General features: G+C 45.3%; 1 protein-coding gene and 1 long non-coding RNA gene across 3 annotated transcripts in view; one reads left to right on the forward strand and one right to left on the reverse strand.

Moving 5' to 3' along the window:
* Window positions 1-1039: 1039 nt before the first annotated feature.
* On the forward strand, window positions 1040-7632 carry LOC148222765 (uncharacterized). The gene is made up of 3 exons (XR_015805305.1): window positions 1040-1123; window positions 1578-1846; window positions 3814-7632. It is a non-coding gene; the product is annotated as an uncharacterized LOC148222765 (long non-coding RNA).
* CACHD1 (cache domain containing 1) overlaps window positions 6728-24111 on the reverse strand; it is an 89808-nt gene continuing 72424 nt past the window's right edge. Inside the window, exons 15-28 of one of the 2 annotated variants that reach the window (XM_088169625.1) lie at window positions 23233-23414; window positions 21789-21899; window positions 18796-18918; window positions 16828-16927; window positions 16613-16729; window positions 15243-15403; window positions 14236-14322; window positions 13967-14083; window positions 13255-13406; window positions 12415-12576; window positions 11438-11515; window positions 10509-10610; window positions 8204-8460; window positions 6728-8145 (exon numbers count right to left, since the gene is read on the reverse strand). In XM_088169625.1, the coding sequence (XP_088025751.1) occupies window positions 8222-8460; window positions 10509-10610; window positions 11438-11515; window positions 12415-12576; window positions 13255-13406; window positions 13967-14083; window positions 14236-14322; window positions 15243-15403; window positions 16613-16729; window positions 16828-16927; window positions 18796-18918; window positions 21789-21899; window positions 23233-23414 (1731 nt within the window). In that variant the 3' untranslated portion in view covers window positions 6728-8145; window positions 8204-8221. Of the gene's footprint in view, window positions 8461-10508; window positions 10611-11437; window positions 11516-12414; window positions 12577-13254; window positions 13407-13966; window positions 14084-14235; window positions 14323-15242; window positions 15404-16612; window positions 16730-16827; window positions 16928-18795; window positions 18919-21788; window positions 21900-23232; window positions 23415-24111 lie in introns of both variants that reach the window. The other variant, XM_088169624.1, reaches the window with a different exon arrangement.

Here is a 24111-nt window from a genome sequence, read left to right on the forward strand (position 1 = left end):
GACACGAGGCCAACCACAAAGAGCAGGCAAAAGAGAATCCAGACCTGAAACATAAAGAGTCTTAAAAAGGAAATTGGAGGAACATTTGGAGTTAAATTGGGTGTACGTGGCAATTCTTATCAAGAAAATATAATTCTGATGGATAATTCTTGACTAGGTTCAAGGTGCCATTTTAATTATCAGTTACAGATTAAAAAACTCCACCAAATAAATTATTTTAGAAATTGCTTTAGCCCAAACCAAGTTAAGAATACAAAGTATCTTGGACTTTCATTACTTCTAAAATGAATTTTAAAACCACAGTAATCAAAGGGATTTTTGGTTTATTATTTAAAAACTGTCAGCTGGCAAGCTTCTGTTCAAGGCCTTCCTTTTCCCTGTTTTTTCCTCAAACAGGTAATGTTCACCCTTTTTCAATATTTATATTATTTTTAATAAATAAAATCATTGGTAATGAGAGGTGTGAAGGGTTCATCGATGATGGGATGTAAATAATTCTGGGATCATGAAAAAGGAACACTTTTTTCCTAGGAATACTGAAACATGTAATATCTCCTCAAAAATTATCACCAGATCAAGCTATTACAGCAGAAATTATGGATCTGCTCAAACACCATACAATTTAGTGATGCTAATGAAGGAACTCAGGCAGAGTAATTACTTTTACCATTAATTTTCCAGTTTGAAGGTGGACACTGCTTCACCTGTAACCAGTGCTCATTAATTCTACTTCTACCCACAGCAATTATCTCCTCAAAATTGCCTTTTTTTGGTCTTTTTGGATGGGCTGCAAGTGTCCCTGAATTTAAGTAATTAAAATTTAAAGTCCATTGCTGAAAGAATTCAGAAATGAATAGTTTGATATTAATGGCACAAACAAAATTCCTGCAGTAAATAATTCCAGAGAAACTCTAGAAATTAGGAATATATTCAGAGAATATATAAGATATCACAAAAATATAATTTTTTTTTCTTGGTTAGGGATAGATATTTAAAATATTGTATTTTGTAGGTCAAAGTATTCATCTTTTCCCCCCAGGGCTCATGGCCAGGTGATATCAGCCTCCCCCAAAAAAAAAAAAGCTGTGCCAGGAGGAAGAGGATGCTGAGCCAAGGCATGCAGGTATTTCCTTAAGGAATTTCCTCCTGTTGGTCGCAGTTTTCAATGAAACATTTTTATGACTTTGACTCCTTTTCTGGAGCTTCCAAACCAAACCCTTCCACGTTTATACTTTGATCTAAACAGTTTCCCATTTCCTAAAACACTTTCATTTGGTTTCAATATTGCTGCAGAAGCAAAAAGCATTATTAAAAAAATAGAACAGTCCAGTGTAACTTCAATTGTGCTGCTGCCCTGATGCTGTCACGCTGATAAACCACCTTGTAAAAATTTTACTTCATTAAATTCCTTGCTAATTAAGAGTCATACACCCAACCCCAGCAGTTGCATTTGTAGCTCTTCTAAAAAGATAAATTTCACTGTGCTTCTGCAGCTTTGGAATAAATAAATATTTTATAAATTTATGGAATCAATGTCAATTAGAATTGTAATTCCAAATATTCTTTTGGAATTACAGGTGCAGTCAGGCATCATTGTCCAGGTTGGGCTGGTGGAAGCTGTCCCTGCCCATGGCAGGGGTGGAATGAAATGGGATTTATGGTCCCTTCCAACCCAAACCAGTCCAGGATTCTGGGATTTTCTGGGATTCTACACCCAAAAGTACAAACAAATTCAGATCTGTGCACACAGAGTGAAAGCCAAGACTGAGAACATCTGTTGGATACAAGACCCACCTGATTCTCCCAGGTATTTTAAGTACTGGGAATGTATCTGTGAGCTCTTTAGGTAAGTGACAGCTTAATGAAGGAGAAATTAAACAATTAAATGTTTTCTGCAGGGGGACGTGGAACCCATCAGGTGCTGCATATTCCATAAAAATACCGGGTTACCATCACCACTTCATGTCAGCAACACAAACATTGCCTTTTGTCCCTGCTGTTCCCACTCTTCCTGCTCCAGCTGCTCCTTTTGTTTCATTAAGACACTGAGGTTTTGAATCCAAAAGATGCAGATTTCCTTTTCAACACCAGTAATTAGTTTGGTGATGATTACCCACATCACCTCACAATACACACTGCATCCAAAATACACCAGAGGTGCCAAAAGGAGTTCCTTTAGCCTTTTTTCCCCTACAAATTCCAATACTTTTGGCATTGTCAGTGCACCATTCCATGACATGCCCAAACTTGGGATGTTTCTTTACTGCTGTTCTTCCATCCAGGCACAAAAACTCTTTGCCAAACATCTGAAGTGGAACTTGCTGGCTGTGAATTTGCTGCTCCTGAGTTTGGGAATGCTGGATTATCTCAGGAGCAGCCTGGTGAGCAGCTACCACTCTTTTTAACTCAGTGGCCTGCAAATAAGTAGTAAAAAGGTGGGAGAGTTCAGAGTTGTTACTTACAAAGTGAGTAACTCCTGCAAGGAAATCATTACTGGGCTCTGCTGTAATGGGCTATTTTGGGACCTGTGGTCTCTGCAGCAGAATTTCAAACCTTTGTTGCCCCATACATCATCATCAGATCTCTGTGGTTGTGTTTAAAGGCAGCAAAAAAAAAGAGTAAACATTAAAATAAACACCACAAAGCAAAGCCAAGTTCTTGAACAATAACTGAGAACAAGGGAAAATGAGATCAAACATAAAATTCTCCTCAATAAACGGCCCAGATATTCACAGGGGAACCTCTGCAACACTTTCTCCTGAATCAATGCCCTCCCTGCTTTAAATCCCCATTCTTCCCACACAGGCTTTAGTTTTCCTCATTCAACTTCAAATTTAGTCATTAGTTATTGGCACCAAGTCCATTTTGGCAATTTTAGTATTAAAAAACATCCAAATGTTCCTTGGATTCCTGGCAAAAGTAGGTCCAGCCCCACATTCCCACCAGGAGTATTTTTATTGGCCAGCCCATGAATGTGCTGCAAATGGGAATTCCAAATAATTCAGTCTCAAATTGCCTAAAAGCACCAATTTTCTAGGAACTGGAAACAGATAGTGACAATTCACAGGGAATTACAAAATCATTTACCACTAAAAACCAGGGAGATCATAATGCTGGGGGTGAAAGAATTCCATAGGATAAATCCCTACATCTCCATTACTGCTCCTTGGATCTGGCTAATTATAAACCTGGAGGAAATTTGCTGTAATTATCTGAGGGATAGACTGGGAGGGAGCAGGAATGGGATCAGCAATTTGTTTGGAGAAGATAAACCAGTTCATGATTTCTCCCTGCCAGCAGAACCAGGATTTTCCAGCACCCTCACAATATTTTGTGCTTAAAAACTTGTCACACATGGAAAAAACTTGTTCAATATGAAAATCTGGCCTGAAGGAGGTAACACAAGAGAAACATTCCCAAAAAATTTATGAGGTTTTCAAATGTTCTGCTGTTCAGTTTTAAAAGGTTTCCATAGGAACTGTCACCCAATGTGCTGTGCCTGATTTCTCCATGTTCAGAGGGAAAAAAATCCATCCCCTTCCTGTTTTTTCCAGGTTCCCTGGCTGAGGTTTTTTTGCCTTGTTTATGGAGATTTCCTTAGTCCAGCTGCAATAGAAATAAACCCATTATTAAGGAGGTTGTTATTATTATTATGCAGCAATAAGATCATGTTAATTACTCAACCTTTAATCCCGCATGTGATTTGCATGAATTATGCCAAGAGAATGGATATTGGGAGCAACTTTGTGGAAGTGTCAGAATGTTGGAGAAGTGCAAGGAAGGATATTAAAAACTCTCTGACTGCATTCCCAGGTTCTGTTGCTGGTGCCAGCCCAATTTCATTACCTCGGTGCAATGGAAGAGTTCTAAAATTGGAAAAATCCATCAGTGTTGGCCAAACTGGAAATCCTTGGCAGTCTGATGGTTCAGCTGCATTTAAGGAAAGAGCACCAGTTTTGTCAGGACCTTGCCAACACCTTCCTGCAAAGTGACAAGCGCTGACTTGGCAGTTTTGGAGGCTGTTCCCTTCATCCATGGAGTTGTTCCAGAGGCAGGTGAAGGTGAGGTGGAAGGATTCCCTCTGCCCTGTGCCCTTGGCCAGCAGATTCCCTTTGCTGCTGTCACTGCTGTTGTCCCAGGAGAGGCAATCCCAGCAGAGGGCACCTGCTCAGGCAGTGCTGAACTGGTGGATTTGCCAGTGGCAGCTCCAAAAACCTCCAACAAAGCAGAGCAAACCAGGATTGCTCCTTCCCGGGGCAGCTCCCAGCATGGAAACGAGCTCGGGGATCACTTTTTCCACAGGATTTAGAAGAGGCCACTCTGAGCAGAAGAAAACCCTGAGATCCAAGACATGTCCTGCCTCTGCCATCACATCCCCACTCCTCTGCTCACAGTGTGGCTGTTCCAAAGGGGTATCAGTGATCCCATGGGATCCTTCCCCGAGGAGGAACCAGCAGTGCTTCTGAGCAAGGGCTGGCACTCACCCCAGCCCTGTCTGGCACCTCACTAACGAGGCAGGGCTTGGAGAACTTCACTCTTGGACTGCAGTGTCCAAATTCCACTGCAGCCTTGGCTCCAAGGAACACCAGCTCTTCTGGGCCAAGGTCCTTCCGTGCTCAGCTCAGAGCACAAAGCACAAAATCATCACCTCTCATCAGCCCCGGGGCTGCCAGGCAGGAATATGAAATATTCCATGGCACTGATGTTCCTTTTTCCCACTTAGGCTCTCTGGAAAAGGGAGGTTTGTACAGCAAAACAATCCAATGGTTCCTGAGTTAACTGCTGCAGGAATTAATATTCCAAACATCACTGACAGCCCAGTGCAGGCTCCTTTGAAAATCCCAGCCATAGCTGGGAATCTCTTTTACAAACAACTGAAATGGGCAGCCAAGAGCTGGGAACTCTGCAAATTCATCTTGGAACTCGCCAACAGCCTTTTGGATTACCTGCACTCCCTCAGATCCAGGACTTTTGCATCCTAGTTTTTTCTCCTTTTCCATATTTGCTGCCAAAGCTTACTCCCATAGTTTTTTTTTCCTCTGACAAATCCACTTTCTGTCCTCTTGCCCATTTCTGGGTCACTTGACAGAATAAAGCCTTTGAGAGATCTCCCTTTGCCCAGTTATAGTCACAAGTCCTGCTGCATGTGAACATCTCCTGAATTCCCATCCACCCTCCCTTCCCTGCCCTTGCCAAGGCAAGGGTAAAGATAATATTTCATGGCCTCATTGGCCTTATAAAATGTTCATGGGTAAATTGTACCAGGCTTTGCAAATCACACCTCTTAGCCAAGCAATAGCATAAATAAATTAAAAAAAAAAAATCTTAATGCATTTTCAATCAATATATTCTGCCCACAGAAATGCTTGTCCATGGTTCTTTGGATATAAGAAAATCCATACACTTGGCAGATCTCAAATACTCCAAGCATCGAGTCAATTTAACATTCATGAACACAAACTAAAGGCAATGCTCACTTTCACTTTAAAAAAACCTCTTTTTTCTTGTTGGGAGAATGAAAGAAAACCTACAGGAAATTAACACAACTATGTTGGGAATATCAAATAAGTGGAAAATTAATGGCCATAAAGTCTTATCAGTTGTAGGGAAGGAGGATCCAGGGTTTAACTGTTCCTTTTATGATCTTGCTCCTCAGTCAACACAGTAAAATATTGCTGGGGAGGGAAGGCCATGGCACAACTCCGGCAATAAAAATGAAGAGCTCTCCTGCAGCTCCATATAAACCCCAATCACATCCATTATCAGCAGTGCTATCTTTCCCAACATCCCATTTATTCCTGCTGGGACAAGGTCAGTGCCAGCACTGAAAGCTGGAAATCAGAGTTTTCCCTGGAATTTCTTTTTAGCAGCAAGAGCTCGGGCTCTTCCCATCATTTCAAGTTGAGCAGGGCTGTGCAGAGCCCTCAAAGCAAGAACAATTTGTATGTCCCAAAAGAAAAGAGATGAAGCAGCAGAGAGGAGAAGCTCTTGAAAAGCTTTTAAGGCAAAAGCAAAAGGGGTTTGATTGTTGGACTTCCAAGAGCTGTTCCAAAAGGTTCTGGAAGCTCCTGTGTTCCTGGCAGAGCTGCAAGAGAACCCTGCAAGCACCTTCTGCTGGCAGGAAAGTGAGGAACCACCAAAAAAACCTCTCCCCTGAAAAAATATTGTAGTTCAAGTAATAAACATGATGACTTTTTCCAATGTACGTGGTTATTAATGGTATTTCTGATACATTTTATCAAAAATGATTTGTCCCACGGTATCCAAGCACCAGCATGACTTTGGATTCCAAACTGGAAATGAATCCCAGCCTGGTTGATAGCCAGGGCATCAGCTGCAGAGCACAAAGCAGAGGCTCAGGGGATTCCTGCACTGCCTGCTCAGCAAAAAGCCTCCACCAAATCCTGCACAAACACAGCACAACAGCAAATCCAGAGGCACTGAGGTTTCAGGAGAGGATCAGGAAAATAAAACCCTTACACATTATTTGCTTTGGTGACTCTAAGCAGTGGCTGACCACTTCCAGAAATGGTCATTTCCCAAATAATGATCAACCAGCTAAAAAAAGGCTTTAAAACTTCCATCAATGCTGTCATTTGTATTTAAAGGTTAGATTTCTCAAGGTTGTTGATAAAACTGGAGGAACTGGAGTGAATTTTCAGTCCTGTTCAGCCAGAGAAGGAAACTGAGGCAAAATCATTTCAGTGCAGTCACTTCTCCACATATCTATACTTATATACAGTTTATTTCACTAGAGATTTTAATTTTATACATAGTATAAAGGGGTATCCTGGTATCACACATAGTTATTTTACTGTACTGTTTAAGAACCAATTTTTTACATAATACAGTATTAAGTACCATATTAATTAAAACAAGTGATTTAAAAAAAAAAAAACCCTACATATAAATGGATGTTTATCATATGCACAGTGCAAGAACGGCTTGATATCATTGTAATCACAAAATGTGAATCTAAAATACAACACTGTGATTGAAAACTAATTGATAATTATGATGCCCTGTGTTGTAGACATTGATTAATCTTTGTTTGAATTACCAAGCAAGGTTAAAATTCCAGACAAACAGCAGCAGCTTCTCATTATGGTTTCAAGGTTTCTTCCACAGTAACCCAAGTTTTACAAAACACTGGTTTATCCCTACTTGTGGTTTAAGGAAACAGAAGAATGGCACAGATTCCATTTGGGATTATCTGGTAACTAATGCTAAAGAAATTCTTTATTACTTCCACACAGGAATCCTTTAAGGATGAGCGAAGAGATAAAGATGGAGAAGTTTCTGGGCACATTCTGGGCAGAATTCTCCGAATTTTAGTAAGAGAGTACAGGATTTCTCCTCTGCAAATAGGAAGACAATACTGGAATATAAATCAGGCTGTAATATTTACAGGAAACAAGTGTGGAAAAGAAAGCAATCCGAATGTAAACACCGAGGCAGAGAGGGCTTCTTCATTTTCTCTTTGCAGAGTGGGGCACTGCTGAAGGTCAGCTCCTAAGGAACAGCTCTTTTCCTGGGAAGAGCCCCTTCCCCAGCACAGAATGCACGTGGTACTCATTGAGAATCCCTAACAGGTTTTCTCCCCTCCCTCCCCCCAAAGTTTCAAGTTCAATAAATAGTAGAAAAATAATCCTTTACTTAAAAATCTCGAGATGCATTGTCCCAGGTCCTGTGGGTACAGGGATCTCTCCACCTGCAGAAAAGCCAGCAGCCTTCCCTGCTCTGTCTGGCACTTCTGGGCTCTCCAGCTGCAGATTCCTGCTCTTCCAGTTAAGGAAACCAAATCATCTCTGGCTCTTTAAGCTCCCTCTGTGCTCTTGGCTCAGCACAACAAACTCCAGCTGCTGGATAAACTCCCATCCCTGTTCCTGGAGGTCTAACGTGCCTCCTGCTCCATCTGTCTCTATGTTTTGGCAGGTCCATTCATCAAGCACGTTTCCAGGCCAGAGCCAACCTTCTATTTGTAAAAATGCAAAGTTCTGATGCCTCAGTTTGGTGGGGAAGCCTGTGAATTTGTCACTGGGGAGCAGCACAGTCCCCGTGGCTCTGGAGTGGCATCTGTGATGTCCTCAGTGCATGGTGCCAGCAGGAGGTGGCTGTGGTGTCCCCAGTGCCAGCAGCCTGCAGGTAGGTGGTGGCTGTGGCACCCTGCAGGTGGTGGCTGTGGTGTCCCCAGTGCCTGCAGGAGGTGGCTGTGGTGTCCTCAGCACTCAGCATCCACGGTGTGCACGGTGACAGCGGCCTGCAGGTGGTGGCTGTGGTGCAGGGTGGGGTGGTGCAGCCGGTAATGGTGGAATTTGTGGCTCAGCAGCGCTGCCGTCTGCGGGGGCGTGTCCAGCTCCAGGTCCTCGTCGTGGGTCCCCACATCCACCCCGGCCGAGAGAGGGTCGTTATTGCAGGGGGGGTTCTCGCTGTCCTCCTGAGGGCTCATCGTGCTGTAGCCTGGCAATAAACAGCAGCAGTGAGGGGCAGCAAGGCTGGATGCTCAGAATTCCCAGGGCTGGCTGGGCACCCTTCATGGAATGCACACAGGGAATAAAACTGGTTTCTTACCAGAACTAAACCCAGCAAATTCATCCCCTCCTCTAAATCTATAATGGATCCCTTTCCTTGCCACTCAGAATTCCCAGGGCTGGCTGGGCACCTTCATGGAATCACACACAGAGGGCTTAGAGAGGGAATAAAACAATTTATCTTAATTAACAGAAGAAACCCCAACAAACTCATCCTCTCCTCTAAGTCCATACTGGATCTCTTTCCCTGCCATCACCTTTGGTTCAAAGCTTTGGGGACCTGTGGTTTGTGCCTCCCCAAACAGTAACAGCACCCATGTGTTCAACAGTTTGTAACAACAGAATTGCTGGCACTGATTTCAAACCAAAACATAAAGATACCACCCTCAAAAAATCTGTTAAAATACAGCCCAGATTTATCCAAACCAGCTGTTCCCACTCAGACCAGGCTGCAGGGCAAATAACTCCCCCTTAGCATCTCTAAATGCAAAACCAAATGAAATTTAAAAGGAAAAAGATCTTAATTGGAAATAAAGCCTTCTCAAAAAACAAGGACTAAAGGCTAAGGAAGCACTGGTGCTCCTGAGCATCTCAGTCAGGTTTTCAGCTGGACACACCTAAAAGGGTAAAAATAGCAGCTGAGTCCCCAAAGCTGCATGGCTCCCATTTCCCATGCTCTGAGTCATGGCTTGGAGTTGGCACGAAGGAATTGGGGGAAGAAGCCTGGGCAGCCCTTTGAAGAAGATGGAATTACAGAAACTAAAAATAGCAGTGCACATTCCAGATGGAGGTAGACAGCTCCCCTGCTAACCCAGGATGACTAAAAGATGGGAAGGATTTGCTGGGACTGCAAGAAAAGGAGCAAAGGGAGCATTAATCTGGTAAATCTGCCTCAGCACAGGTAATCTCACCCCAAATCCAGGGTAATTCCTCCTAGAGCAAGATTGTCTAGGAGACATCTGTTCATCCACGTTCCAAGGCTTTGGCCTTTGGGTTTCCTGTCCCAATTCCATTAGTGCAACCAGAGTCTTAGTGCTGGGCCAGCTCTGCTGGAAGGTCCCCAGCCTTGCAGAGCTGACAGCTTGCACACTGCCTTGTCCAGCCCTCCTCCTCTTCATTTCCTAATAAATTAAGCCTCCTCATGAGTCAACAGCATTACACCCTTCCAGCAGCTTTCCAGATTTAAGGAGATTTAGTCTCAGGGCAGAGGAGACACATCCCAACCCCCTGATCCTAATGGTGCCCAGCATTTGCTTAAAAGTGCTGAAGATCACAGAATCCCAGAATGGTTTGGGTTGGAAGGGACATTAAAGAGGATCCCATCCCATCCCACCCCTGCCATGGCAGGGACACCTTCCACTATCCCAGGCTGCTCCAAACCCCAATGTCCAGCCTGGCCTTGGACACTGCCAGGGCTCCAGGGGCAGCCACAGCTGCTCTGGGCACCCTGTGCCAGCCCTGCCAGGGAACAATTCCTTCCTAACCTCTAATCTAACCCTACTCCCTTTCAGTGTGAAGCCATCTCCCTTGTCCTGTCACTCCAGTTCCTCAGGGGGAAGAACCTTTTCCTGATCTCCAGCCATTCCCTGGGTCCTGTCCCTGTTCCAGGGAGCAGAGCTGCTCCATGGGAGGATGCTGAGCATCCCAGTGAGGCCTCCCCTCACAACAAACCAAGTCAGAACTGTCCAACAGCAAAGCAAGAAAGAGCAAAGCCTTTTGTCTGCCTTTGGTTCTGGCTGTCTTACCTGCAAGGAGCCAGAGTCTTGAAGGAAATCGAACCCCCAACCCCAGAGAGAGTGAGAGCCCAGGACTCACTCCTGAAGGAAAATGAGCCCCCAACCCCAGAGAGAGTGAAAGCCCAGGATTCACTCCTGAAGTAAAATAAGCCCCTCAATCCCCAGAGGGATAAGGCCCAGAACTCCTGAAGGAAAATGACCCCCAGTCCCCAGAGGGAGCCCAGAGAGGCCCAGGACTCACCGTGGTCGCTCTCGGTGCCCGAGCGGCCCCAGTAGCGGCGCCGGCGCTCGGGGCTGTGCGCGTGGCGCTCGATCACGGCCGCGATGAACCGAGTGTTGCTGACTGTGACAGACACAAAAGAGCTCAGAGCAGGGCCTGGCACCCACAGGGAAACAGCTCCAACCTCTGCCTCCAAGGGCACAGCCACAGAGAGGGGCAAAGAGCTGGGCATTACATGGCCAGCAGGTCAGACTCCTTCAGCTGGGCTGTGCCAGCATCAGCATCTCATGGCAACAACGGGAGCTGACCCCAAAGGAAACAAAAAGGGACTGGAGAAGCAGGAGATGCAAGCCACGAAGCTGAAATATGCTTATTATTCCATTCTTGAGTGTTGAAACAGCTTCAAATCTTGAGTATTGTTTTAGTGAGGGCTCACAGCCAGGGATCCAGTCTGACACTGGAGCTCCCTTGGAGTTTGGGTGCACCAGCTCAACTTACAGCACACCAGGATCATGCAAAGTGCCATTTTTATTTATTTTTATTGGCTAGCAAAGAACTGTAGGCACCCCAAATCAGTTAAAAAGTATTTACTGCCATGTTTGCTAACCATACTTGCCAGACTTGGCTTCTGCTTTCTAAGGCCAAAAAAGAGGAAGAGTTTCCTATACCCTGTGCTGTCACAGTGGCAATTTTTAAGCTGATCAGAGCTATTTCTGGAAGTGCTCATGACAAGGGGTTTTAAGGGACCAAACTCCACACCTAATGGAGAATTATCTTTTAAAAGTGAAAAATGTCATTTTTCAGCATGAGACTAAATGTGCACTGGATGTTTGAATTAAAACATTGCTCTGTTTTCTGCTGCTGATCAGCACAGGGCTTCCTCACATATTCAAATCTAGGGTGTTAAAAAACAAGTGGCTGATTTAATCTCCAGTTTTTCTGGTACTTACTGATTCCTCTGTCTTCATGGCTGTCATCATCCCTCTCGTCCCTGTCGTTTTCCAGGTTGGACATGCGCACTGACATTTCTACACAGTGTTACAAACAGAAAATGCAAGTGGTGAGAGGAAAGTTCTGCTTCATCTTACTGCCAGCTGTCACCCCAGTATCGAGAGTGGAAGCACTTTGTGTTCCTGGTCTGAGCTGGGGGTGCTCATCCCACCTCCCCCTGAAAGGGACTGACTTTAAAGTTCTGAAAGAACTGATTTACAACAGAGCTGGGGGATGATTAAATATAAAGGTAATTGGCTCTGATCACACTTAAATTCCCAGAATGGTTTGGGTTGCAAAGGGCCTTAAAAGCCCATCTTTTCCCACCCCCTGCCATAGGCACGGACACCTCCCACTATCCCAGGCTGCTCCAAGCTCTGTCCAACCTGGCCTGGAACAGCTCCAGGGAGGTGTTCTCACCTCTGGATCTTTATCTTTGTGCCAGTATCCCTTCTCCCAGCACAATTCTGCCTCTCAGACTTCAGTGGTTTCATCTCTCTATGCTCAGACATTCCATGAACATCACATAGACCAGAACCAGGAAACACAAGCGAAAAAAGACACATCCCAAACCCAAGGCAAAAGGGGGGGTGAAAAATGTGTCACTCCCAGCATCTGCACAAAATAAACACGTGAGGGATCTGCTGGGCCGAGCTGCAGAAAGCTGGGATTAGTGTCTGAGCTCTGCCAAAGCTTAGCTTATCTCCTTTTGGGCCTGGGCAGGCTCCCCGGGCAGCAGCAGCAGCTCTGGCTGTACCCAGGAGAGGGCAGCAAGACACAGCCCCTGCACCACGGCTCCCTACAGCTCCAACACGGACTAAAACCAGGGAAACACTGCAACAAAACCAGGAGGAGAGCTCTGGGATTGCTTTTCCTTTGGGTTTTGTTGTGCTGCTGGGTTTTTTTTTTTGTTTTTTTTTTTTTTTCCCATCCTCACCCTGTGCTGCCAGCGGGGACATGTGCTGGTGGCTGCGGCGGTGGATCTGGTGCCGGTACGCGTACACGGCCAGCACCAGCACCATGATGCAGCCCATGATGCCTCCAGCCACGGGGCCCACGGGGGCACTCTTGATCATGTTCAGGGTGATCACCTCATCTCCTAAAGCAACAGGGACAAAGCACAGGGAGAAGGACACCGTGAATGCTCTGCAAGAAGAGTTAAATCAGCAATATGGATCATGGAGAAACTCTACAGGGATTTCTGGGTGTTTGACTGTGCTCACTTGGAATAAGAGAAGAAACTCAGAGAAGCCCTCCAAGGATTTCTGGGTGCTTGACTGTGCTCACTTGGAATAGGAGAAGGAACTCAGGGTGCAGGAAGGGTTAAATCAGCAATATGGATCATAGAGAAACTCTATAGGGATTTCTGGGTGCTTGACTGTGCTCACTTGGAATAGCAGAAGGAATTCATAAGAGGGTGAATCTTAAAGACAGGAATTCTTAAGGACAGGAATGCTGAGTTACACTCAGCTCCACATCATGATATTCATCATGTCTTTGCTGCCTTTGATGCCTCAGCATCTGACCTTGCTGATCGGCAGCAGGGAGCAATGCCAAACCAAAAATCCTGATTTTTTTTTTTTTTATGTGCCATAAAATATATAGAAAAATACCAAAACCAGAAAAGAACTGGGAAGATGACAGAAAACCACTTCCCTTCCCACTCTTTATGCTGATTTAGCACCAGGCTAAGAGGTAAATGTTACATGCAGAACCTGCTGCACGTTCTGGAACACAAACAGCTGGAGGCAGCAGCTGCTGAGAAAGGCAGAGTTACCTATTGCTCCCAGGTCATCCACATAGGGACTCTTGGCTCCCACAATGCCACCAAAGCATTCCTTCTGGGGGGCACAGTAGGACTTGTCCAGGTGGGTCTTCCCATCACTGTCCACCATGCACCACTCACAGTCCAGCACTCCAAAGCAATCCCTGCATGGGAACATCCAAGTAAGCCATGGTTCCTTTCCAGTTGAACACCTCCCCTTTGCAAAGCTCAGTCTGGTTTAGAGCCATGAGACAGAGGGAGGCCTAAAGCATTTGTAAACCCTCAAGTATGTGAGTTTAGCCAGAAAAAATTCCAGTAAGTGCTCAAGTACCACAAGGGAAGTTACACAGGGAAGCTGCATTTCCAGCATCCCTTTTCCAACTCTGTCTGCTTTGGTATTTTCCTGCACCACTCAGCCTGAGCAAAAGGAGAATCCTACTTGTAACTCCTCCAATAAGACATTTCTCAGTGTGGTGAAGTCTGGCTGCAGTTCCAGCCTTTCTCTGCAGCCTTGATTTGGGCAGTCTGGTCAGAGCATGGTGTGTTTTACCCATCCCAGGTCCCTGGAGACTGCTCCTAACGAGCAAAACTGAGCCCTCAATGCCAGGAGTAGAACCTCATTCTGGCATCACGCTTTATTTTCCTGTATTTTTTTCTTTATAGCTATTTGCCTTAGATGATTTCCACAAGAGAGTATTCCCAAGGGTGGGGAAGGCCACCTTACCCACTCTCTGTCCTCTGGTTGCACTGGGTGTTGATGCACTGTGGGAGTGCATCCTGCAGGCTGGGATCGATGGCTGTGAAAGTCATGGGCTCCTGATGCACCTCACAGCTGGGGTTCCTGCATTGGAGCAAAGAAAAGCCTGGTGTCACAAGGGCACTCAAAGCACAAGCAATTAAAATAATCTTTACCTATTGCATCTGCTTAATTGTACTGAAAATTCTGCCTGTTGGATCTCAGCAGGACAAATGGGATTTATTCTTGGCTCTCACCTGCTCTCAGCGTTGGTCAGGTTCCCAGTGCACTCGTTCACCTCCAGTGGGCACTCACAGGGACACTCACACTCGTTCTGTTCCATCCTGCAGGGCAGAAAACATGGGAAAAACCCATCAGACACCACTGGGATTTTAACCCCACAGTGGTGCAGCTCTGGAGCAGCAATTCCCAGGGACAAAGCTGTCCAGGGATTGCTCTGTCCTGCACCAGAACTGAGGGTGACCCATCCCTAGAATTCCAAAAGCAGACAGTCCTTCAAATATTTGGATGGAAGGATCCTTCCTGGCAGTGCCACAAACACTTCAGGATGGTGTGGGCAAAACCTCCTGGATCCCTTCAATGAAAACCCTCAATCCATGAGAAAATCATGGGAATTTCTATGCCAGAAGAAAGGAGCTCACTCACAGGTAACTGCTCTGGAGCCACTGAATCTCTCAGTGTCTTCCAGCATTATCCACACAGCCTCCCCTGGGTTAAACTCTCTGACAACGTGGCAGAGATCCCCCAAGCCCCTGCACCTCTTACAGGGAGCACAGACAGAGCAACTCTCCTTTTCCCTGGTTTTGCACTGAATTAATTGCTGAATTCACTGTGCTCTTACAAACCCCAGAGCAGGGGAGAGGGCAGGAGTTGTGGTTACTGCACTGCAAGGAGAGAGAAAGGACAGCAACACCCACGGAGCTCTTTGGGGAAAAAAGGCCAATTTATTGTACACACAGCCCGGATTTAAAGTGTGTCAGTGCAGCCAGGACAGGACAGGAGCTCATTGGACACGGCAAAGACACCAGGGGTTAATGTTGATGATGAATTCCACTCTGTTTGTCACCATGTTGTCACCCTGGGACACTTCCTCTCTAACTGAAGCTGCAGTCAGCTTGTCAGCCTGGGAAGCTGAGAGTCAGGAGGAAATCCATTCCTGAGAAGAATTCCCAAGCTGGAATTCCCTAGCTCTGTGAATGTGTGTGTGCACAAGGAGTGTCCCAGCCCAGGCCAGCGCTGTCACCTGTGGCAGTTGAGGCACAGCCTGTCCACCATGCTGCAGGCACAGAAGGCCAGCGAGTCACAGGTCTCGTTGACGATGCCCACGAAGGCGTTGGTGCCCGGGATCCTCGTCAGTCTGTACTTGGAGCAGTGACTGCCATGCACGAGGTTGGTCAGGTCACCCTGGGCAAAAACAAAATGTCAGTGGGGTAAAATGTTGGTTTAGGGAGCTGAAGATTCTTCCCCTTCCCGAAGGATCTTGTAGAGCTGTGGGGACACGAATTCTGCCACAGTTTCCAGAGGTGGTGGCTCCCCTCAAACCTCATGGGTTTGCCACCCTCACAAAAACAGAAGCTGATTAAGGGGTGGGTGAGTTTTGCTTTCCAGATACTTCTGGGTGAAAAGACTTTGCTGAAGATAGAAAGGAATTGGCTTAGCTTGTGAAAATGAGATGTGGCAGCAGAGGTGACATTTCACTCCTTCCCAGTGCTCTCTGACCTGTCCCCACTGTGCCAGCCCTCAGTGACCATCCCAAAGGCTCTGATGGGAGCCACCACCACGTGCTGGAAACGTCCTGAGCCTTAAAAAAAAAGCCACCACAGCACTGCCCAGCTCCTGTAGGCTCCTTCCTGATTCCTTTTTACAAGTTTCTGCTCCATCCTACTCAATTTCCTTCCCAATACCACACATCCCACTTGGCATTTCAAGTGTGGGGAAAATGTTTAAGCCAACCTGACATAAATCAATGCATTTTGACATGATTTGCAAATATTTTCAAATCTTCTCCCACAGAGTAACAGCTTTGGAATCATTGTGGAGGAACTTTGCCAGGGTGGATCTGTGGCTCTGTGAGGGATGACAGCCCCTGGTTTAGACTCCTCACATGAGGAAGCTCACACAGGATCCATGGAGAGCACAGAGTGTGCAGGATCTCAGAGATCTCAAGTCTCACAAATGACAGCCTGGAAATGCTCACCAGTAAATGGATTTATTTGGGCACCTAAAGATAAGTTATTAGAGACCTCACAGGAAGATGTGACATTCCAGGTCAGAGCTGGAGCCAGAGGTCAGCTCACATCCAAAGCAACACTAGAGCTGGAAAATCCTCACCCAGCGACAGCAAACTGCCCTTCTTTCCCTGATGCTGGCTGAGACCCTGCAGGCAGCAGCCACACTTGGCCAGGGCTCCCATCCATAACCCCTGGATGTCAGGGGACTCTGTTTGTGCAGCCTGGTTTGTGTCTGGAGAAGGCAAACAGAGGCCAATCCCCACGGAGGGCTGGCTCCCAGCCCCAGCTTCTGAGCCTGCCAGGGACTTGTGTTTCCACCAGAAGAAACCCAAGCCAACCAAAGTACACCCAAAAGGAAACTCAGATAGAAAAGCAGGCTCACCACTAAGCTGGTGTTGAATTTGTAGAAGCGCTGCACGGTCCTGTCGCTGAAGCTGTTGCAGAGGTTTTTCTTCACGAAGTTGGGGTGGTTCAGGATGTCATTTGCTACCAGAGGCTCCTAAGGGAGGAAAGCAGGATTTGATGCCTTTGGAATGAGACCCAAAGAGCAGCTCAGGAATGAGAGCTATGGAATAAGGCAGGGGAAAGCAGGCAGACCTTGTGTGTGATGTGCTGCTGCTCCACAGGAGCGTGGCCCTTGGGGTCGATGAGGGTCGGATGTGCCACCAGGTACCCCCTGTCCTCCATGATGAAGCACCTGCCCCCCAAAACACAGCAAGAGTCTCCTGTTAGACCTCCTTGGGCTCCAGGGGAACAGGGTGAAATAAAACATGGTCCTAAAGGGCTTTTAAAGGTTTTCCATTTAACAGGGCCATGGAACAAATTCCCTACAAAATGTCCTTAAAGAATGTGTTGGGTATTTCCCTGAAGCTTTTCCATCTGTTACTGCTCCAGACAGCCAGGGCCATGAAGGAGTTGAAAACAGAGCTGATTAAAACCAGAAAGGAAAAACCATCAGTGCATTGTCTGATTGGGGAAGAGCCAGGAATGAACAGAGCCTAATGAACCTGGAAAGCTTTAATGGTTTATTAATTTACTATGTGACTAATTAAAGAGAGATTTCACACTCTTCTTTAATGCCCTCCCCCTTCACAATTCGATTTTAGTGGGGGATAAATCACTCCTGTTCCACTCCCAGCCTTCCCAAGCTTTCCTCTCCCTTTCCAGCTCTTCCCACGTTGGATCTGTGTCCCAAATCCAGAATCCAGGCAAATTCAATCCATCCCTTTTTTCCCCCCTCTCCCGTTTCCATGGCCACAGACAATGGCTCGGGAGCCCTGGCCGGGGGGTGGCACCGACATCAGGGACTCGGTGGCCACAGAGGGGACATCGAGAGGTTAAAACCCCCACTTGATGTTCCCAAAAGCTCAGCAGGGTGGCAGCCACAGGCCTGGCACAGCGGGAATCGGGGCTGGAGCAGCTTTCAATGGGATTCCCATGGGATGTGTCCACGGGGGGAGCACAGAGCAGGGGAAGCCTCTGTGCTCTTTAGGGGTACAAAAGCAGGCAGGAAAACCCGGAATTTTGGGGGGGGGTTCCATTAGAAATACACGTAGGGATGTGGTGTTTGCTCTTTTTCTTGCTCTTCTTCCTAAAATCTTTAGGAGAGATAGACTAAAAACCTCAAACACCTGCATTTAAATCGAGACTGGAAACGTTGGATGTGATTTCTACATCAGAATGGTCCAACACTGAACAATATTCTCAAAATTCCTCATTTGGGGAATGCAGGAACAGAATAAAGCATCTGACCTTGCTGATCAGCAGAAGTTTTTTACTGGGAGGGATCGATGCCAAACCAAAAATCCTGATTTTTGTTGGTTTTTTTTTTTTTTTTTAATGTGCCATAAAATATATAGAAAAATACCCAAACCAGAAAAGAACTGGAAGGATGACAGAAAACCACTTCCCTTCCCAAATTTAAGGTTTAAAAACAAACAAGGAACCAACAGCAATGCTCAAACCACGTTATCAAGTTACTCCAGATCCAAACCAGAATTTATCCCACCCCCACAGGATTTTTCAAAACAGGAACAATTAAGATACCCAGGGGTCTGACTGAAATTGGATACTCCAGATGAAGTCAGACTTCTTCTGCCTAGGCTGTGCTATGGATTTCTGAGAAAAACTTCCCAAAAGTGTATTTGAATAATTGGAGTTAAAATAACTGAGATCCTATATTATTCTTACACGCTCACAGGAACTAAATAGGTAAAATTAAAACAAACAGAAGAACTAGGAAGTGTGTTCATTTAATAAGGAATGTTGTTTTTACCCAGAATTTCAAAGAAGTCTAAATATAACCAAAAAAAATCAAATCAATTCTGTTATCTTCTGCTTTTGTAATCCTGCAGATTGTTTATTTAGCTGATGGCAGTTTGATCTGGAATAACAAAAACATTATTTTTTTTTTTTATGAGAAGGACAAGCACAAGTTCTACTGGAAATCAGAGAACACACACTGAAACTAACAGAACCCTTGGAGAAATGAAGTTGGAAAGGACCTCTGGTTAAAAAAAAAATAAATATTGTATTTATTTTGTGCCTGGCAGGAGCAGCTTTTACCTGATTTTGTTCCCCCCATCTTGGTTACAAACTGGCAGCAGGTCCATGAGGACTTTGTAGAAATATCTGAGGGTGAAGTCAATGCCCATCACAGCCACGGAGTGTCCTGAGGACATCTGAGCACTGCAGTGAGGGCAAAGGGAAAAATTATAAAATTATAGATAATAAAAAGTATTAGTATTCAGAGCTGGAATAATAATAATAATAATAATAATAATAATAATAATAATAATAATAATAATAATAATAATAATAATAATAATAATAATAATAATAATACTATCATTATTATTATTATTATTATTATTATTATTATTATTATTATTATTATTATTATTATTATTATTATTATTATTTCCTGTTTTAGTCTGCCCCTTGTACAGCCAGCCCAGGAGTGGATCCCACCCTACACACACCCCCACCACCTACAGACATTGAATGCTGGGTGACAGAAATTAGGATTAAACATTCCCCATCCACACAAAAAAACAGCTCCTGTATTTTTCAATCCCACCCATGTGCAAGGAGTTACCTGCACCCCTCCTCTGCTCAGCCCCCAGCAGGAGGAATGAATATGAAGTTAATATGAATATGAGTTAAATCCCTCAAACTCCAGAGTGTGGGAGTGAATATGAATGGCAGGCAGAAAATTCGAAGAAAATAACATTTCTTAAGGTGAGTTATGAAAAGGATCCTGTGATGTGGTGCTGTCCTTTCTCCATTCCTGACACCCCAGTTCTCCCAGTTTGCTCCCAGCAGCACTGAGAGGGCACAGCCAGACCAGTCCCCTCCCACCCCTGCAGGACACAAAAGGATCAGAGCTCAAGGATGTGGACTTTACACCTCTGATTTGCTGCTCTTCAAAATTCACTTTTCTCCTTTATTTTATCTCTGAAGGCAGGAATAAAAACGTTTAGAAAAAGAAAAAAAAATTTTTTAAAAAAAAAAAAAAGATGCTGCAAGGCACAGCTGGACTGCACAAACAGAGCTCTGGCCACCCCTGCTCCATGGAAACCCAGCTCTGTTTACTGGGCTGAGCTTTGTTTGCTTTCCAAAGAGGTGCAGTGGAGATGTAGTCAAATCTCATTTGTAGACAGATAAATACAAGTTTTTAAAACCTGCATTGAATTTATTGTTCCCATTTCCTGGAGGGGGAATGGAAGGATGGCAGGGAAGCAGCACAGACACATTTCATGTGTGACAAGGCACCCAGCTCTGAAATTCTGCTGTGTCCTAACAGACATAAAGCCATTAGAATGGTGTAAATATTTTAGCTTCATTTCTAACCATTAAATCCCTCTGCTTTGCTGATGCCAACTGCATTAAACCACATCAGGCATAAATCTTCTCTTCCCAGCCTCCATAAAAAGAAATAAGATATACATAAAATGGGAATGAGAGGTGTCAGCTCTGGCTGCCCTGATGTGGGTATTTAAACCCTCCCAGCAGTCCTCAATGCCAGAATTCCTGTTAACTCCACGGATTCCTCCCCACCCCTGTGGATTTTGAGCTCAGGCCTCTTTGGGGATTATAACCACATGTGACTATGAGCTTCAGAGGTCATATTTACCCAGGAATCACACTCACATCTGCCAAACTTTGTTTAACTGTTCTTTAATCATGTTCTAATAACCCACAGGAGCTTTAAGTTCTTAGAGCTGAGTAAACCATCCCTTGCTAGATAAAAATCAGAATTTTGATTAATTGCACTTCTCTCCTTACAGAAGTGCTCGTTTCCCCTGAGTAAATTCCTCTGGGAGAAGCACAACGCAGGGGCTGGGGCTGAAAATGCCCAAACACACAGCAGAGGTGGCTGTGCTGGGAAATCCCACCCAGGGGAAACAGGGGGATCTCTGGGAAGAGTGGAGGAGCCACATCCTGCTCCCTGCTGGATTTGGGATCCCTGCTTCCCAGTCCAGCACTGGAAGTTCCCTTTGTACTGGGTAGGGAGCTTGGAGAGACTCCATGTAAAAAACCAGGAGAGGTAACTGCTATTTTTGGGAATTTGGGAGAGCTTGTGACAGCAAGGTTTGGTCCATGTTTTATTAACTGGGCTCCTTTAAACATCCTGCATCCCAAATCCTGGCCTCAGGCTGGGGCCTGGCCAGGAGGGAGCTGGAACAGCAACAGTCTGGTCCTCCAGGAAAAAGTCATTTCATAGAATCATGGAATGTCCTGAGCTGGAAGGGACCCACAGGGATCATCCAGTCCAACTCCTGGCCCTGCTGCTCCCACTCCAAAACGTTCCCAGCAAACCTGGAAGGGCTCCTGGACATTCCCAGGCTTTGCCTCAAGATCTTTCTCCTCCTGGAAGGCCAGAAGTGCTGGATTTAAGCAGCCCAGGAGAGGAGCTCCCCAATCCCTGCAGTAAGGACAGCTCTGTCCCTAACCCCCTTTGTGCCTGGCCTCTCTGCCCTTGGAGCAGCTTCCAGTTCCCTTCCAAACACCTCCCTGCTCCTTCAAACCACACAAGTGGAGGTGTGGGGAACTTCAGGAAATGTGAGGCTTGGCAGTACTGATGGAGAAGGATTTAACTTCCAGCTGAGAAGGGAGGGAACACTTCCCAAACTGCCTCAGGAGAGCAATCCCTGATCTCCTCCCAATTCCCAAACTGCCTCAGGAGAGCAATCCCTGTCCTCCTCCCAATTCCCAAACTGCCTCAGGAGAGCAATCCTTGTCCTCCTCCCAATTCCTTGGACATCCCACCTCGTGTTCATCCAGGAGCACATTCCCACCAATCAACCTTTCTTTTTTTTTTTTTTTATTTTAATATGCTGTTATTACTCCCCAACCAATAAAGCCAGAGAATTGGCATATTCCTATAAAATGAATTTCTCCCAGTGTTTCAATGCCCCATTTCCACAAGGTCAGATGACATTTCACCACCAGCACTTTAAGAGCAGCTTTAGTTTTCAGCTCCTGAGCACACAGAGTCACCCAGCTCTGATCACTCTGAGTCTTCTGGCCTGCCCCAAAGCCCCAGAGCCCCTCACCTGGAGGAATGGACAGTGTGGCTGATGGTCACCACATATCCAGCCCCTCCCACGTCCAGGTAGGGCCCAGTAAAGGTGATCAGTCCTGGATTGGCCACTGCATGCAGGTACCTGAGAGAAGCCAGAAGAAATGCTCAGAATTAATGCCAAAGTCTGTGAATTCAAGACAGAATCCTTGACTTGCCCAAAATAACACTAAATTCTGCACACTGTGAACAACAGGCACCAAAGTATTGGTTTTTAATATCAAACAAGTACTTAAACACAACTGGAACTAACTAATCCAAACTAACCCAGACTGGCCCAATAAATGGTGCCCCATTACATCCAGCTGCATTAAAAAAGCTCAGTTTACTCCTGCACAGAACACATTTAATGTAATTTCAGACATTTTCCCCCAGAACAAGGCAGGACTTGGTGCCAGCAGACTCTCCAACTGAAAGCAAACCCTGGCAAAATGATTACATTGCAAACTGAGGAGAAAAGACAGAACTGAGGCAAGAAAATTCAGAAACATCAGACAGGGATTATAAATTACAACCTCTTAAAACTTCCATCAGCATAAAATAAGCCAGACTCATAGGACAGTTGATAAAACTGTCATAGGAAAGCTGATAAAACTTTTGCAAACACTTTTCTGTAAGAAACAGTGATCACTTTGCTTCTGCCTACCCAGAGCAGCAAGCCATGAGCAGCTTAACCCATTCCTGCTTTATTCCCAGGGTTTGACTTGCACCTTTTTCCCATAACACCACAAATTCCAGTGGAAACACGGGGCAGGGGAGCTCTGTGCCTTTCCCAGGGTGGCAGCACCTGGCTGGTTCCTTGCCACACATCCCAGCCTTTGGAGCACACTCAGAGCCTGCTGCCACCTGCAATGTCCCCAGATCTCTGCCCAAATCACAGGCTGCTGCATCATTAATCCCTCCTTGAAAGCAGCGAGGAAACCCAGAGTAAACAAACAAAAACAACCAAAAAGGAGCTCAAATACTCCTGAATTAGTAATCCCTGGAGGGAATGCTCATTTTCTGAATATTTATGTCTCCATCTGCCATAGCTGGGCTATGAAACACCAACTACCCCATAAAATAAAAAGAGAAATGAGAAGCAATAAATGTTTGAACATTTAAACCCTGAGGTTTTTCCCCATGACAAAAACATTTCGAACTAAATTTTAAAAAACCAAAAAAACTCTATGAAATCAACCCCAAAACCAAAACCAACTCTGAACATTTCCCTTCTTGCCCTCGGAGATGATTCAGTTTAAACACCTGAACTTTTTCCTCACGATGGAAACATTTGTAACTAAATTTAAAAAAAAACAAAAAAAAACCCCAAAAAAACTCTACGAAATCCACTCTAAAAATGCAACCAACTCTAAACATTTCCCTCCTTGCCCTCGGAGGGGATTCAAAGCTTTGCTGAAGGGACCCTACAAGCTCACCATTGTCTCCTGGTGGGATCAAAAGCTTTGTCCATGAGGGAGCCGGGGTAGATGCGGAGCACGCCGTTGGGGGTTGCTATGTAACGCCTGACAATGTAACTGTTGAGGCCACTCATCTCCATCTGGGTCATCCATTCATCCGTGCCATGACTGGTTGCCATTACTTCATTCCTGACAGAAAACTGCAAAAACAAAGGCAGAGCTGGCAGGGTTCCTGCAGTACTTGCATGGTAAGATAATAAAAGCTTTTTTTTTTTTTTTTTTTTTTCTTCCCTCCTTCCTCCCTCCCTCCTCCTCTTCCCATCCCGAGGATCATCTCGGCTCAATTACTTTGGTTCAAGGCTTCTCACACCACACATTCCAAGCAGATTATTAGCCATGGAATATTGTTGTGTTATCTCTGTGCCTTTTAGGTTGTTTTTTTGGGGTTTTTTTTGAGTAAATACAAATAATGCGCTGCTTGCATAGAAAATAGAGATTTCACATTTGTATGGCTCAGAACGCTAAAAGTGTTCCCACTAAGAATTTAATTTTTCTAGTGTTTGTTTCAACAAAGTTCTGCCCCCTCTCCTCTCTTCACTCTTGGGTCAGATGTTGGGAAGGAATTCCTGGCTGGGTTGTCCAGAGGAGCTGTGGCTGCCCCTGAATCACTGGAAGTGTCCTAAGCCAGGTTGGAGTGATGCTTTTTTTGGGATTTACCTAAAAACAGAGTTCAGGCAGAATGAATGGAATTAACAGTGGTTGTATTTATGGAAGGGTTTTCAGGTGCATTTTGGGCAGACAAAGCCTCCCCAAGGGGCTACACCCAAAATGGACAATGGGTCACAAATTTTCACACTTTTATAAATGTATAAAATTTGGTCCATTTGCATATTGGGG

Source organism: Sturnus vulgaris, chromosome 9, assembly GCF_052056855.1.
Source record: "Sturnus vulgaris isolate bStuVul1 chromosome 9, bStuVul1.hap1, whole genome shotgun sequence".
In the NCBI taxonomy this organism is placed as follows: domain Eukaryota; kingdom Metazoa; phylum Chordata; class Aves; order Passeriformes; family Sturnidae; genus Sturnus; species Sturnus vulgaris.